The sequence below is a fragment of the Zychaea mexicana genome, assembly GCF_025766255.1.
Source record: "Zychaea mexicana strain RSA 1403 chromosome Unknown BDB00scaffold_46, whole genome shotgun sequence".
Taxonomy (NCBI): Eukaryota; Fungi; Mucoromycota; class Mucoromycetes; order Mucorales; family Lichtheimiaceae; genus Zychaea; species Zychaea mexicana.
Window position 1 is genome coordinate 1 of NW_026516709.1, and position 16,029 is coordinate 16,029.

At 44.9% G+C, this 16,029-nt stretch overlaps 2 protein-coding genes across 2 annotated transcripts; one reads left to right on the plus strand and one right to left on the minus strand.

Moving 5' to 3' along the window:
- Window positions 1–115: 115 nt before the first annotated feature.
- BDB00DRAFT_873248 (uncharacterized protein) lies at window positions 116–1,164 on the plus strand (the record flags this gene model as incomplete). The annotated part of the gene is made up of 4 exons (XM_053127068.1): window positions 116–367; window positions 428–694; window positions 796–963; window positions 1,018–1,164. The coding sequence occupies 4 exons, from the start codon at window positions 116–118 to the stop codon at window positions 1,162–1,164; spliced, it is 834 nt and encodes a 277-aa protein (XP_052978769.1).
- Window positions 1,165–2,157: 993 nt separating this feature from the next.
- Window positions 2,158–2,575, minus strand: BDB00DRAFT_788655 (uncharacterized protein; the record flags this gene model as incomplete). The annotated part of the gene is given in 3 exon segments (XM_053120827.1): window positions 2,158–2,184; window positions 2,198–2,394; window positions 2,488–2,575. 3 exon segments carry the CDS (start codon window positions 2,573–2,575, stop codon window positions 2,158–2,160), a joined length of 312 nt encoding a protein of 103 aa, XP_052978770.1.
- Window positions 2,576–16,029: the final 13,454 nt, after the last annotated feature.

A 16,029-nucleotide genomic window follows, 5' to 3' on the forward strand; every position in this document is an offset into this window, starting at 1 on the left:
TTCCTCCACTTCATTCATTTCGCCATCCACCACCTTTTGCTCTTACTTAAAGTAATATCGTTAATAAACCTGAGATCGTGTAGCAGTAATCATTATCTTACCTTCTTAATATTAGATGTCTTCCAACAACAACACCCCTAACAACAGCAACACTGACGCGCGCCGTCAGCAACACGCGCAGGATACGGAGCTCGGCCGTATCAACGCAAGCGTCCTCCTCCTCCAGGATAGCTACAATCTGCAAGCCGAGAATACAATGATGCGACAGCAGTTGGCATCAATGTCAACTTACTTGGCACAACAGCAGCAACAGCCTACGTCTATGGCAGCACCTGATGTTGACAGACGAAGAGTGGAGGAAGTGCTTGTAAGATTGTCGAGTTTTCATCTTGCCTGGTTTCTAGGACAGTAGAATTAATTCCTTGAGTTGTTAGGCCAAATCCACGCTCGTCATAGCCGGTTTTCGTCCGAGTCTGGTTATCGTTTGGACGAGGACTTTAGATCTGCGCACAATAAGCTGGTCACAAAGATCATCATTGACCACTGCAACGGCGAGGGGGACAGAGGTTGTGTTCTTGGGGACAAGGCCTTACGGGCTAAAGTGCACCAGTACTTTTGCGGCCAGAGGGATGTCGCAAAGCGTAGCCCTGAGCAAAGAGCTGCAATTGCCCTACGCAGTAAGCGCGGCAAACGAGTATGGCAAGTCAGTATCAAGAGAATGTGGTTAAGCAAGAAAAAGAGGTTTAAAGTGGTAAGTGTTTAAAAAGTCTTACTTGTATATATCGCATATTATAGAAAGCCAAAGAGCGCAAGGTCGCTCATACAAGGTATTTGGCCTCTTTGGATGGGCGGTACCTGCATGGTGAGCGCCTTCTGCGTCGTGAGTGTATGTCGCCAGAGCTCTCGGACGGTGAGGCATCAGGCGTGCTTCGCGTTTGCAAGCCGTCGTTTCGAAACAGCAAGGTACATAAGTCCTGCTTTCACATTTTACAGTCAATGTAATATAGATAAATATAGGTCGATGAGTTCTTTCGTGAGTTGGATGTCTTGATCGACAATGGAAAAAAAAAGAAAGTGGAGAAAAAGGAGAGACGCCCTGGCCCGGTCTTTGAAGCTGTGCTTGAAGAAAAGGTGTTGGATAATTTGCCCGCTTGGGCTAAATAAAAGTTTTGTTTTCTCCTTGACAACTACTGCTTTTATTTTATTTTGTGTTTTTACTTTCTACTACTCTTCTACGTGTTAAAGGAATCACAACGATTTTCGCGGACTTAGGATCTGTTTGGTCACTATATGCAACGATTGACACCTGTGAGAATATTCGATGCACCGGCAAGATGGACTGATAATCATCCTGGCCAAAGGTGCTTTTCCATTCCTCGAGACCCTCGTTGGCGAATCGTTGCTCTGTTGTTTCTGTGCAGTACCAACAGACGTATGCGAAGTAGTGGATGGTAGGGACGCGGTCAATGACAAGTAAATGGCGGATGTAGTATTGGACTTGTCCTGTCTAGGCAACATCACGGGTACCTTGGATAAAAAGTACCTAGATGTGCGAACCACGGATCGACCTGGCTGTTGCTGATCGATATGTTTGACCAACAATTCAATGGTACGTATTTTTTCTACCCTATTGTTGGCAAAGATGCGTCTTTGTTCGTGACTGGCACCATGACTAACTCCTTGTGCATAATGGTTGTTGTAGTGTTCTAACAAGAGCGTGTAATGCTCTTCCACCAGTCTTGTTGATTGACCGCCTTCCATTGATCAGTATGTATCTCCTGGTAAAGGCTCACAACCGATGACGTTTTTACTCGTATCTGAGGACAGTTCGCGGAATGCAAGTGGATCGAACGAGGTAGTGCATGGTTGCTGGAAGGGTCTTTGGGATGTGTTGGCGGAGGGTATTACCAGCAATGCTGCCAATCAGTACTGAAACAAAGCTGATGAGGTGGACTGCTGCTCGTTCTGATATGTGGTGCAATTGAAACAAGATGAGAAATGCAAAAACGAAGATCAGTGGATGGGGGATATGGTCCAATGGATCATTGACAGGTATGTCGATTTCTTAATCTATCTATTATTTTTTCGTTATTATCTCTACCTGTATTGATAATAACCTTTTCTCCAAGCGCCAATAACAACGTTTTCTTGTACCTTCTAGATCGTCGATCTCGCCGTTGAACTCTATGTCGATTACCGGGTTGATGTCGTTCTCGCCTACAGACCCTGTTGCAAGTGGTTCCTCGGGCAGATCAAAATGCTGTATCTCTAGCTCTCCTTCCGGCAGTACCACGCTCTGCAGTTGCAGTGCCTCGGGATTCTGTGCATTGTTGTCCCCAATGTCGAAATCTCGTTCTCCTTCTCCATTGTTGGAATGGTCAACAGGGCTATCATCTTTTATTTACCAAAAGTTGTTTGTATATTAGCTGACCGCATGTCTAAACTGGCAACACATACTCATTCAGGTGTCAAATAATATTAACGTACCATTAGTAGCCATTGGAACTTGATCGTCAGTCTCGGTAGCACCGTCAGAAGGCTCACCCATTGCTGTATCACCATCTGGTCCGTGCATATCATGTTAGACCCGTGCAATTCCCCTTCCTTTGAGCATCACGTTAACACCAACACAATTACAGGCGTACCATTATTTACTCGTAGACCAAGGGCAGCAGCAAGCGTAGCCTGCTGTAAAGCTGCATTCTGATGATCAGTATACTGCCGTGGAGTAAGAAGATCATATCGAAACTGTGGATATCGGCTATGGCACAGGTCGCAAAAACACATCATGCTGCGTTCAGGATTACCGGTGTTAGGATGGGGCATGGACATGTTGGATAAAAATTCAAAAACGGTAAGTGTGACAGAGGATGATAAGTTTAAATAATCGTACTTTTTTTCTTCTTCTATATCCTTCTTTTATACAGTATGTTTTTTTTTCTTTTCATCAATCAAAACAAATATTACACATGATGTATAGTGAGCGATGGATATAAATTGTTGGTTTCTTTATTGATACAGCTTAGCAATGTATTTTCAAGCTTCTTGGCAATGTGCTTTTCATCCAGCAAATATGTATAACTTCTTGAGCGTAAATGAGCTGCATCAAAAAACGTGTCGGATCAAATTTCTTTGAAAACGTGTAATATATTAGAAATAGAAGCGGCACCACCGTTTTGCTTGGTATTAGCTCTTTTATTAAATGGTTTTATTATAGAGAATCATTCACATCATCACTCAACTCAAACTTTTGCAAACCACTGCTTTTTTCTCTTTTAATAGCTTTTCTCTTTGCCACTGTTTTGTTATTAAATTCGCTAGCTTATGCTGCACGCTTTGGATGTGTTTTGTAGTATGCACATAACATAATAACACCCCCAAACTGATTCTCCCCCCAACGAACGAAGATGCTATTGAACTATTTTTTTGTCTCCACCCCCAAACTACTATTGGACCTGACTATTAACTATTGCTACACTCTTTAAAATTCGGCTTATAATACTACTCCTCATTCCATCATCGCTTGCCATTGAGAAAAAGAATGCCATTACAACCCTTGACTCTTTTTTTCTTCCCTCCGATGTCAGCGCCGGCATGTTTCGAAATAAAGGGAAAGGATTTCTCTTCTTTATATTTTAAAAACATATAGCAATACACATGCAGCAACGTGTATATACCTACTTTTTTTAACGTCGCAGGTCATTTTTGCATCCTTATCAGGCGGTGTTCCTCTCCTAAAATTAATTCTTAAGAATCAGGTACTTTTTACTACCTGATTCTTCTGCAGTTTGCGCAGTGCCAGGACATGTAGGTGCTACAGTGCACTTTAGAGGAAGACAGTTAGTACTTTGATTCCTTAATATCAATAAAAGAATCCAATTTGCCACTGTATTCTATGCTGTGCAATAGTCGTGCTGTTAATGCGTTGATTGACTCTAGTGCTACTGGCTCGTATGTCTCAGCTAGAATTGCCGCTGGTTTGCCTGCTCGCTCGGTGGTTGGTCGCAAGGTCGAAACTGCCAGTGGTTATGTACTGTCAACTTCCAGTCAAGCCACGCTAACATTGAACGCTCAAAGTTACGAGCATCAGGCGGATGCGTACATGCTCAACACCAAGTTTGACATCATCCTCGGTCGCGATTGGCTCAAAGCCGTACAGCCAGTGTCCGATTGGGAGCAAGACACATAGAGTATTAGTAAGGGCTCTCATACTTATGCCCTTAAACCTCGCCACACACACCAAGTCCCTGAGCTCTCTTACCTACTGTCACATCTTCAAGTCTAACGCTTAGAACGCAGTAAGGGGATTGATGAAGTGTTTGTATGCTACGTCCAGACAGAAGACGCTTAAGACAAGCTAACAACCAATGACTACTTCAGGACATCCCTAGTCAAAGACTTTGGAGATGTGGGATGTTAATTCATATTTATTAACTGTCAAGCGTTCTAGTAAATTTCTAATTTCATTGAAATTTATCTGAACTTAAGGCAGCGACTGTAAAGGTCTAGCTTATATGTTTAAATAGAAATGGTTATATGCGTTCCAGATTAAACACATTTATATAAAACATAATATTTAGAATTATTATAATAAAAAATTAAAAAATTTAATTTGTTTTTATTTTTATTATTTATAATTCACCGTTAATATTAATTAGTTAAAGTTCTAACAAATCAAAATTTGTTGAACATTTAATTATTAATGATTAACTCCTATGTTCCATGAATAATTACCTGGATTACTACCAGACCGTGGTGTCCAGCACGTCATTGACACCGAAGATGCTGACCCCGTCTCCTGAAATCCCTACAAGATGAGCCCACTCAAGTTAGATAAGCTGCGTCAACAGCTGAAAGAGTTGCTTGACTTGAAGCTCATTCGCCCAAGCTCATCGCCTTAGGGTGCACCTGTTCTGTTTGTATGCAAGAAAGATAGGTCTATGCATATGTGCGTTGACTACCGTGCAGTAAACCATTTAACTCGTCGTAACACACACCCACTGCTGCGTATCGACAAATGTCTCGAATGATTGGCCAATGCTCGCCAGTTCACAAGCCTTGACCTCAAGAGCGGCTACTACCAAGTATGTATTCGACCGGAGGATGAGGACAAGACAGCCTTCAGCACTTGATACAGCCAGTACAGCTAGAAAGTTTTGCCATTTGGCCTACGAAATTCGCCACCGGTTTTTCAAGCCATGATGAATAAGGCACTGGGAGATAGCCTCGATACGTGCTGCCTCGTGTACTTGGACGATCTTCTCATCTTTAGCACGAGTGATGATGAAGAAGCGCACCTACAAGACGTTTGACGGGTACTCAAGAAACTGCATGAGGCGAAGCTGGTAGCCAACTTGAAAAAGTGTGAATTCAACAAGACCGAGTTGGAGTTCGTTGGTTATCAAGTGTCTGCTCAAGGAATACGGCCATCCACGAAAAAGGTGCAAGCAATTCAAGACTGGCCGGTACCGACAAATGTACAAGAAGTACAGCAATTCGTGGGGTTGGCAAGCTATTACTGACGATTTTTAAAAGGCTTCAGTACACTGGCGGCACCTTTGACGGATTTGACGAAGGGTACAGGAGCGAAGAAAAGGGCGATTGTGTGGACGCCTGAGTGCCAATAGGTTTTTGACACAATCAAGGCCAGAATGTATGACGCGCCCATCCTGATGCCACCTAATCCGGACAAGCCGTACATGATCGAGACTGATATGTCCGACTTTAGTGCTGGTGCTGTACTATTGCAAGAAGGATCCGATGGTCTCCCGCATCCTCTAGTGCTCGAATCTAAAAAATTCTCATCTGTAGAACGATCATACCCTGTACAAGAAAGAGAAATGCTCGCTATCCTTCACGCCTTACGAATGTGGTGTTGTTTTATTGACAGGCGATAGTATACTATATACTCGGACCATTACCCGCTGAAGTATTTCTAGTCTAAGACAAAACCAACGCCACGGCTAATGCGATGGATAGCCGATATAGAGCTCTATGACCCAGACATCCAATACAAACCTGGTAAAAGCAACCATGTACCCGATTTGTTATCAAGACGGGATGGCCCGATTGCTGTCACCAAAAAACCAAGCTTGGAACCCGAATTGCTCTACGCACTCAAGGCGGTGCAGGAATCAGACTGGCCAAAATTCTATGCTTTTGCCGAGGACCAGAAGCCAGCAGTCTACAAAGATTTACTAGAAAACACCAAGATAAGTTTGTGGTATGGAACGCTCAAGTCTACTGCAAGGTCCGAGTCGGTAACACTACCCAAGAAGTGCACTACGTCTTATTCGCTCGCTGCGCCGATTTAGTCGAGCAGTTTCACCGCGCTTTTGCGCAGGCGCAGAAAACAATGGTATATGATTTGATGTGCAAACGATGGTGGTGGCCTAATATGCGTGCGGACATCGAAGAATGGTTAGCCTCCTGCCAGCAATGCAAACTTGCTGCCACTGCTGATTGCCATATCCACCATGCACCAATGAGGCCTCTGGAAGTGCCACCCATATTATCTCAATGGCATTTGGATTTTGTTGGTGAATTACTTACTACCATCAATGGCAACTGCTGGTTACTTGTGGCCGTAGACTATGCCACGAACTGGACCATCGCTCGTGCTGTACTGGATGCAACTGGTGAAGCAATTGCCAACTTCATTTATGAAGAGATCGTACTACCGTTCTCTTGCCTGGTCGAAATCTTGACAGATCGTGCACTAATTTTATGTCCAAGGTCCTCACGTACTATTTGGGCCGCTTCAAGGTCAAACATATCTTGTCAAACAAATGTTACGCAAGTATATGCAAGAGGAAATCCTTCGTTGGGATCAATTCGTCCAGCCTACCGTGTCCGAAAACACTGTACGTCCGGTTTTTCACTATACCTTTTGGCATATGGTGTTGAGCCAATATTATCAGGTGACCATTTGCCCCTTTTTTTGCTACTACCTGAATCAAACACAGACGACGCTCCCATCGTTTCCGGCCGTGTCCCTGAGGTCCGCCGACTGTGCGAAACGAGGTTACTTGCAGAAAGCCGCCTCAAGAAAAACACTGCCAAGGACAAGGCGTGCTGGGATGCCCTACTCAAGCCACAACAATTTGCTGTGGGTGACCATGTCTTGATGCAGTACGAGAACAAATTGAGCCTCGAGCTCAACTGGAAGGGACCATATAAGATTCTGGCTGTAAAACTAGATACGGATATCTACTAGCTGCAAGATTCACAAGGACAAGTCTATAATTCCTGGGTCTACACAGATCACCTCCACCCGATACATGTTGTGTCAAAGATCCCTGACGAGTCTTGGTACGCCCCCACACTCACTCGTGCAGCCAAACGCCGTTACCTCGATGCTGCGGGTCAGATCGCTTTGTTGCTCGAGGATGATCAATAGTCTGCGGAGGGGATATTGTCATAGCGAAATTGACCAGCCTTAAATTATTCTGTTTTGACGGCGCTAATGAGTTTCTGTAGGCAAATGTGGCATGATTCTATCGCACCATTGACGGTATTCCGTTTGCTTGTTAACATAGGTTTTCTTCATATTGGCTAGGCGTGCTTCGAGTGCTTCATGGTGTGTTTCATTCATAGATTCATGCATAGCCGTTTGTGAGGCCTGATACGTAGAGGAGTTGGCAGTGGTGTTAAGAGACATAATTGACAAAGATGTGTTAGAAAAAAGTGTAGAGCTTGAAAAGTTGGAAATGTATTGCAAAAAAATAAAGGCAACATTTTTGAGAATAGTAAACAGTCTTTTATTTATATCATTTGTGATAGCAAAGAAAACACTGATGCTCATCTAATTGAGAATGAGTCAATGTACATGTTATTGTATTGCTACTACTATGCTTGTTGAGCCTAAGGATGTATGGCATGTCAAAGGCATATACAAGATGTGGCATAAATGATTCATAGCGGTGACCTAGTGCGTACTCAATTTTTTTCTACAATGTGATTATTGTATGTAAGGTCACAATTTGGCTGGTGACTCAGTTTTGTGTCCCAAGCCAATCCCCGAAGATAACTCCTTATTATATTATATTATATAAACTGGTCCCTCCGCTTCGCTTCCGGACGATGTGAGCCCCTCCGCTTCGCTGCGTGTCAGCATCTGTCCTCCAGGGACCAGTTTACTGGGGCTCTGCCCCAGACCCCGGGTGGGGGGCAAAGCCCCCCTACCGCCCCCCAAGTGTTCTTCAAACAATGCTGAAAATATGTTCTCAAAGTATTCTGCTTAAAAGTGATGTCGAAAACAGTTGTGGAAATTGTTTTTATTGTTTGGTTAAAAAAAGGATACCGTCACTGCTTTAAAAAATGCCCAAAGTTAATACTTCATACACAGTAAGAATATTTGTATGATTTTACCGTGTCAACGCTAATTACCCGAGTTAATGCATTCCGTACTCTCAGATGATTCATGCCCAACACATCGGCAATCCTCGCAAATAATGAGGTGGTCGTGTAATTCGATGTACACCTCGCAACTGAACAGATCGTGTTCAGTTTCTTCGCAAAATTTACACGTTAGAATTTTCAAAGGTGGAATTCTCTTGCTCTTGAAATGGGTCTTAGACATTTTGTTGAGATAGAAAACTTTGGACATTATGAAAGATGCGATGGTTACACGCTCAATCAAGCTCGCTCTACTTACTAAAGCAAAGACCGAAACCCAATTCATTGTTACGGTCTAGAGATGCTTTTGCTAATATGACATTGATGATCATATTTGCGTCCCCCCAACACCCCCTCTAAACCCGAACCCCAACCTAATTATATTGTATTTTAGAATCAAAAAACAGGGCGACAGATGATGCTTGACAGTGGAATAGAAAGAAATAGATGGATAATAATAATAATGGAAATAACAGAAAAAAAAGAAATCTATATTGTGATGATGGGTAGCACAGCGTAAAGCTTTACTCGTCGGTGGTAGTGGGTTGTGTGTGTTGTGATGGTTGTGATGGTTGTGTTTGCGGTTGTGGAGGAGGATTTAGAAGCACCTCATGGTAGACAATGTTGATAGTGGAAGCTGTATTGAGGTCGGTAATGTTTTGAAGGTCGATGGCAATGCGGATGTTATTTGGGTTGGTGGCGCGGGAAAGTGCAACATACAGTTGACCATGCACAAACACAGGTTCTTGAAGGCGAATGCCAACATATTCTAATGTTTGGCCTTGCGCTTTGTGAATGGTCATTGCGAAGGCCGGGCGGACAGGGAATTGACGGCGCGAAAGGATGAAAGGATAATCACCCTCAGCAGTACACATATAGATGCGAGGGAGATAATGCACTTGCCCTGCATGGCCTTGATCGATTCGCTTAACAGCAATCGAATGGTCGAGAAGACGGGTGACAAAAACTTTTGTGCCGTTGCACAGACCTGCATCAGGATTGATGTTGCGCAAAAGCACCAATGGCATACCCACTTTGAGCTGCAGAGAATGGGATAGAAGTCCACTGGCACTCAAACTGTTGAGGAATTCAACGGGATAGTTGGCTCGAGCATAGTCAGGGTCATCCGCATCGACAATTCGATCAGTAGAGTTATACTCTCTGCCTTCGCCAGGGAAAAGTGTGTACGCTGTTTCATTAATGTCGTCAACGTCAACGTTTTTAGCGGCTAAAATAGCGCGGCCATGGTAGTGCTCTGGTTGCGGATCAAAAGCTCGAATGGATGGATACACGACATCAATGAGTGACATAGTGTCACTTGCATCCATACGCCATTCTGCAGGAATCTGAACAGCTTCAGTATAAGGTGGCTGCCCATCACCGATTGCAAGGAGGGTATCAGCAAATGCAGCAGCATCAGGGCCAGCCTGACGCACGCGCATATTGACAGTGAGGTGCAAGACCTGGACATGATTCTCCCAAAAGGTAGCTGAACGGATGGTCTCGCCTACTATCTCTGAACGTGTACCCCTCTTGACAACAGGAAGCACTTGACGGAAATCGCCACCAAACACCACGACCTTGCCACCAAAAGGAATCTGTCCATATACTGGATCAATGGCGCCCATGATGTCACGCAATGACCGGTCGACAGCCTCAAAATTGTGCTTACTGCACATAACAGCCTCATCCCAAATAATGAGAGAGGCTTGTTGTACCAGATATGCATGTGGTCCACCAAGACGAAGGTTACATGTCGTATCAGCATCAGCGTTTATAGGAATCTTAAAACGACTGTGCGCGGTACGGCCACCAGGAAGCAGAATTGCAGCAATACCCGATGTAGCAACAGGCAGTGCTATTTCACCACGCGATCGGACACAGCTCAACAGCGTTTTAAACAACTGCGATTTGCCAGTACCACCGGCTCCATTCACAAAGAAAACGCGAGAGAAGTAGTGTGGAGCGAAAACATCCATTGCATTGGTGATAGCATCATATGCAGCTTGCTGTTCGTCGTTGAGAGTAGGTAGCAGCGTTTGCAGGATGCGATTCTGCTCATTCACCTCATATTCACGACCTTCAAGGAGTGCCAGACCTTCAAGGCGTAGTAGCAGATCCAGCTCGGTCACAAAGGTCTGCAGCAACGACGGAAACTCGGAGAGATGATGACTGGTGACCTGCAACCGGGTCTCAATGTCACCAAGGGTGCGCTGGTAGATCTGTTCGAGTTGTTGCTCAGACAATTCGGCTTCATTGGGAATAGAGAGCGTCCTGCACATCTCAAAGAAGTAGTCGTCTGCCATACACTCGCAATAGGTGGTCCACAGGGATGCTGGGTCAGCAGGAGAGCAGTTCGTCAGAATATAGACAAAAAGCTGTCTAATTGCTGCAGCTGATGGGGCAACCTGGACAACCTCAGCCATACAGCGATCCCATTCCTCGTCGGACTCCAGAAGGCCACAGGCAACAGCAGCTTCCTAGAACGTCGCATATGTTGTTCCCTCATACTGCCTCAGAGAAACAAAACTAGTGGGAGCACGGACAGACAGCAGAAGGAGGCGAAGGCAATATAATTCCATGTTCGAGAGGGAAGCATGGAATATATGCGTAACAACATTTTGGACGGGAGGGTTGGTGCGAGGATTCCAACGGCGATTTCTGTTGTCCCAGGTGTAGTGGCATAGGATCTCTGAGTAAAGATACTCTTCTGTTGCACGATTTTCGCTGTAAAGGCGGAAAAAGGCAAGAAGCTTAGTGCCGGATTCTGCCGCGTCACGCGCTGCACGAACTTCCTGTGGTGTCATATCGTCACGTAGATTGACAATCTGTTCGCCAGGTAAGTGAAGGTCCAAACGTACGACTGTTGGATAGTGCATATGCACATCAAACTCGAACGTACGATGGATAGCCTCGCACGGACCAATGTATCGAGCGTTTTGAAACTGCTCTACTTCATTGACCGGCTCGGCAGCGGCATTATCGGTATTGGTGGTGGTTGTGGTGGCGGTTGCGGTGGTTTGTATTTGTGCTCGGTCGGTGCCCTTGGTGATGTATTTGCACAAATACTTGATGGCGCGGTTGGATGTGCAAATTTCAACGTTAATGTGTGCATCGTACTTGTGGCTAAGGTAGGGGTTGTACGGCACAACATGTCGGTTGTCGGCGAGAAAGTTGGAAGTAGGGAAGAGGTGGCGGTTTTGTTGATTTTCACGGCGTCGGTAGATGGGATATCCATCTCGGTTGACGCGTGTCTCGTTGGTAAATGGTTTTGGATAGCCTTGTGAGCACCGGTTATCCTTCATGCACACAGCATTGGTGCCTGGACCACATGGGCCGTGTATCATGCACGCTGTCACCGTGCGATACAACTGTGGTTGTGTGACGGGATTCGGCAACTCAGCAGATACAAATTGGTCGTAGTCGGTGGGGTTGCGTGGACGGTCTTCTTGCTCCAAAATGACCAGGATATGGACGTGCGGCAAACCACGCTTCTGGAACTCGACAGTTGCCAAGTATCCAGCGACTTGACCAAAGCATTTCGACTCCTTGATATCCTTGAGCAACTGGGTGAGTTTGAGGTGAAACACCCGAGTTGCAATATCTGGTCGGTCGTATGCTTGCTGGCTAGGAAGAAGCTCCGCAACGATTTCAGGCCATCTTGGATTGCAAGTAAACGTAACGAAAAGCGTTGGGTTACCCCGCTGGCGAACGATTGCTAACCCATCCTGTAGCATCTGCTTCATGTAGCGAGGGCCACCTGTAAACGACGCTGGCAAAATGACTGCACGACCAATTTGCCTGAGATCGACGTTATCACCAACACCACTATACAACTCAGCATGTATCGTTCGTTGGTGGGTGAGGATGAAGTTAAGGCGGGAAAATTCGATACGTGCGTAGTTGTCAACCACCATCTGCTGGAAGAGACGCCCATAGTAGTGCAGGAACGATTCGTGGTCGCTATTACGGATCATGAGCAAGTACGTGTAGTGCTCACGCAGCGTTACTTGGATCGTGTCATGCGACACCGACTCGCAAGTCAAACCTTGGAACCATCCATTATCGCCAAATGGGAACATCAGGACGTAATGGAGCGGCATATACGATGCGTGCAAGGAGCTGATACGACGAAGACCTTCTGCACGATCGTGAATGACGAAGTCATGCTCCCGTGCAGTGCCATCTACAGTACGTTCTACCACCATTGCTGCTACTTCAGGGTAACCCTGTTGATCGTAGCGACGGCCCAAGTTGCTTTGACGAATTACAGCCTGAAGTGTTCCAAGTGGCTGATCACCGTGGGTTTCGACAGCAGAAACGAATGTGCGCGCCAAAGGATTGTGCGTCTCCATTACACCTTGCAGCATTTCGATCGTCTCGCGGAGGAGCCCAGAATACAAAGTCGTACGTCTTGCCAATTGCTCCTGTGTATCCGCGAAATAGATCTGCGAATAGTTCGCTTGCGCCTGGTTATCAGGTCTTAGTGCACCAACAGCATGATACAATGTACCATTGATACGGTAAGTGGGTACGCCGCCTGCACCACTTGCTAAGACAGGATCGACGTTGCCACCAAGAATGGATGCAAATGCAAACATACTGTTATATGCCCTGATGTTGGTATGGAAGTTGACACTAACGGGATCATTACTGTTACGATTCGTTAGGAGGTCACGGAGAGGAACAGGAGGAGCGCGAGGAATTGGCAGCTGGATCTTTCCAGAAAGGCAGCAGAGACCAAAGCGAGGATTGCGTATAGATGATATCGTGAGCTTTTCATCCAACCATATTAGTGCACCACAATACGGACAAACAGTATCCATACGTGGCAACACATGACGATGGAAGGAGTCGCCGGCAGTATAGCATATGTTTGGCCCAAAAACGTCTTCTAGATCGAAGGGGACTACATGCGCAATGCGGTATTGCGCCCCATGCTCATGCTCGACATTGCTTGGGTTAAATGGACAGAGGCGGTGGGTGCGGCGCGTGTGCGTTGGTGCCCAGCAATTGGAGCAACGCGTAACTGGTGGGGTGGCAGTAATAGCAGCAGGCGTTACTGGAGGAGGATTGGCGGCAGGTGTAGGTGGAGGAGACGGAGAGTTGGTAGCGACGACAGGAGGCGGCTGAGCGTTGACAGTGGCGGGTGGTGCTGGTAGAGGAGGAGCGGATGGCTGAGCATCGACGGCAACAATGGTGGCAGCTGCTGAAGACAGAGAAGTAGGAAGTGTGGCAACTGTAGTTTTATCAGCAACAATATTATATACCAAACTGATCAATTCAGGTAAAATACCTTGGTTGCGAGGGTTAAGGGGGCAAAGCCCGTAGGAACGTCTTTGGTAGGTGGTTGAGCCACAGACGCAAATTCTCGAAGTAGCAGGAGCGGTGGGGTCTTCAAAAACAATCTACATACCGATTTCTCAAAGTAAACAGACTGCAGTAATACAAATATAAATATATATAGACTCGCAAAACATACATTGCCTATTCTACGACGAACATTGCGAGAATGAGCTGGGCATGGTCCATTGTCGACATTTGAACCACAGTTACAGTTTTGATGAGTAGTAGATTGCTTCAACACCCCAACAAAAAAAATTAGTTATCATAGTGATTTAAGCTTTTTGCAACGAATTTCAAGAAAATGCCTCAAATATTGTTGGCGGTTGATTAAGTCAAGTAACACACCTCTTGCGAACTCATTGTACTATTGAATACAGTATTTTCAATAAGTAATGTCGCAGCCAATGAAAATCAATGTCGCGCCCGATGAAAATCAATGTCGTTGTCCAATGGAAATCAATGTCGCTAGCCAATGAAAATTTATGTCGCATGTCCAGAAACGGATGTCGCTTGCTTAGAAATCAATGTCGCATAGGTCAGCAAGGAATTTCTTGGCACACTAAAAATATATATAGGGGTGCGCTGCCTTTTTCCCCAAGCTTTTTTTTCTTCCTCACTACATCGCAATTCAACATGAGTGCACAATTTTTGTACGAAGATGGACAGGGAAATGTTGTTGATGAACATGGCAATCTGGAACCTATGGATTATATTGTTGACCAGGAACAATTTGTCGTTGAAACAATTACCTCTTACACTGAGTACTTAGAGAAGACGGCTTCTGTGGGATCTCAAAGCATCGCAATGCAGGTGGATAAACCAAGCAGCGAAGATTCTCATATGAAGAAAGTGGGTGAAAAGCGAGAATATGTACGCTACACTTGCCAAGATAAGACCAGGTTCTTTAAGCTGAAGATTGACAAGTGCTTGACTGCATCAGCTGCAGCAAAACAGCTTAGTATTCATGTTCGCACTGCCCAGAGATGGGTTAAGCAGTATGATGAACGACCTGATAGTATTTTCGACAAGGGTAAAAAGTCTGGTCGTAGACCCATTTTGACTGCAGAACACAAGCAGACTGTCACCGACTTCATTGATGATAATCCTTCTACTGCAGTCATCGAAGTAGCTGAACATTTAGCGAAGAAGTATAAGGACCTTCAAGTTTCTCGCAGCACTGTTTACAACTTCATGAGGTTTCACTGCAACCTTTCGTTGAAAAAAGCAGACTTTCAATCTGTTGAAAGAAACAGTGTGGAAAAAATATAAGAGCGATATGACTGGGTCCGTCAGTGGGAACAAACTGACTTGAACTTCCTGACAAACTGCGTATTTCTTGATGAGTCTGCATTTCATATAAACATGAAACGCACAAGAGCTTGGTCAAAGAAGGGTGTTCCTGCTGTTGTTACTGTTCCTACAACAAGAGCGAAAACAACGTCTATTTTAGGTGCCATCTCTGCTTCAGGCTTAATTAAGGTAAGCGTGAGAATCCCACAGCCTCGTAAGAAGAGAAAGGCTGATGACCAATATGAGAAAGTGAGCACTGGCACTGTAACCGGTCACTACATCAGCTTTTTGAAGGATACTTTGGATGAAATGGACAAGTTTCCTCACATGAAGGGACACTATATTGTTATGGATAATGCACCTATTCATGTCAACAAAGATATCGCAAAGTATATTCAGTATCGAGGATATAAATGTGTATATCTTCCTAAGTATTCTCCTGAGCTTAACCCAATAGAACAATTCTGGTCTGTGGCGAAAAGCAAGGTTAAGCGCAACCGGTTCCTGTCAGAGGACACCTTATCGACAAGGATCCGCGATGCATGCAACAGTGTAAGGTCAAGCGACTTCCAAGGTTTTGCTTCACATTCTCACAACTGCTGGGATAAATGTCGGAACAAAGAAAACTTGTAATATTGTACAGCCTCATTAACAACTAATAATATGCATTCAGGTAAGTATCAATCTTTTCTTTTTTTCAGTTGCGCAATATAGGTAAGTAGCAGTGGTAGAAGTCGAATATGGTCAGGAGAAAAAGGGTCAATGACCTGGAAATGGGTCTGCCAAGAAAATCCTAGCTTGGCTATGCGACATTGATCTCTAAGCAAGTGTAACGACTTACTCGTGACACTGTGATGACTGCGTATATCAATATCTGTAATGGCCTCTTCATGACCTCGTGATGTTTGCACACATATTAATTCACGCGCATCCATCTTCATAATTGAATCCATATAAATACCCAACACCCATTCATCAAATAGAAGTCAATTCGAT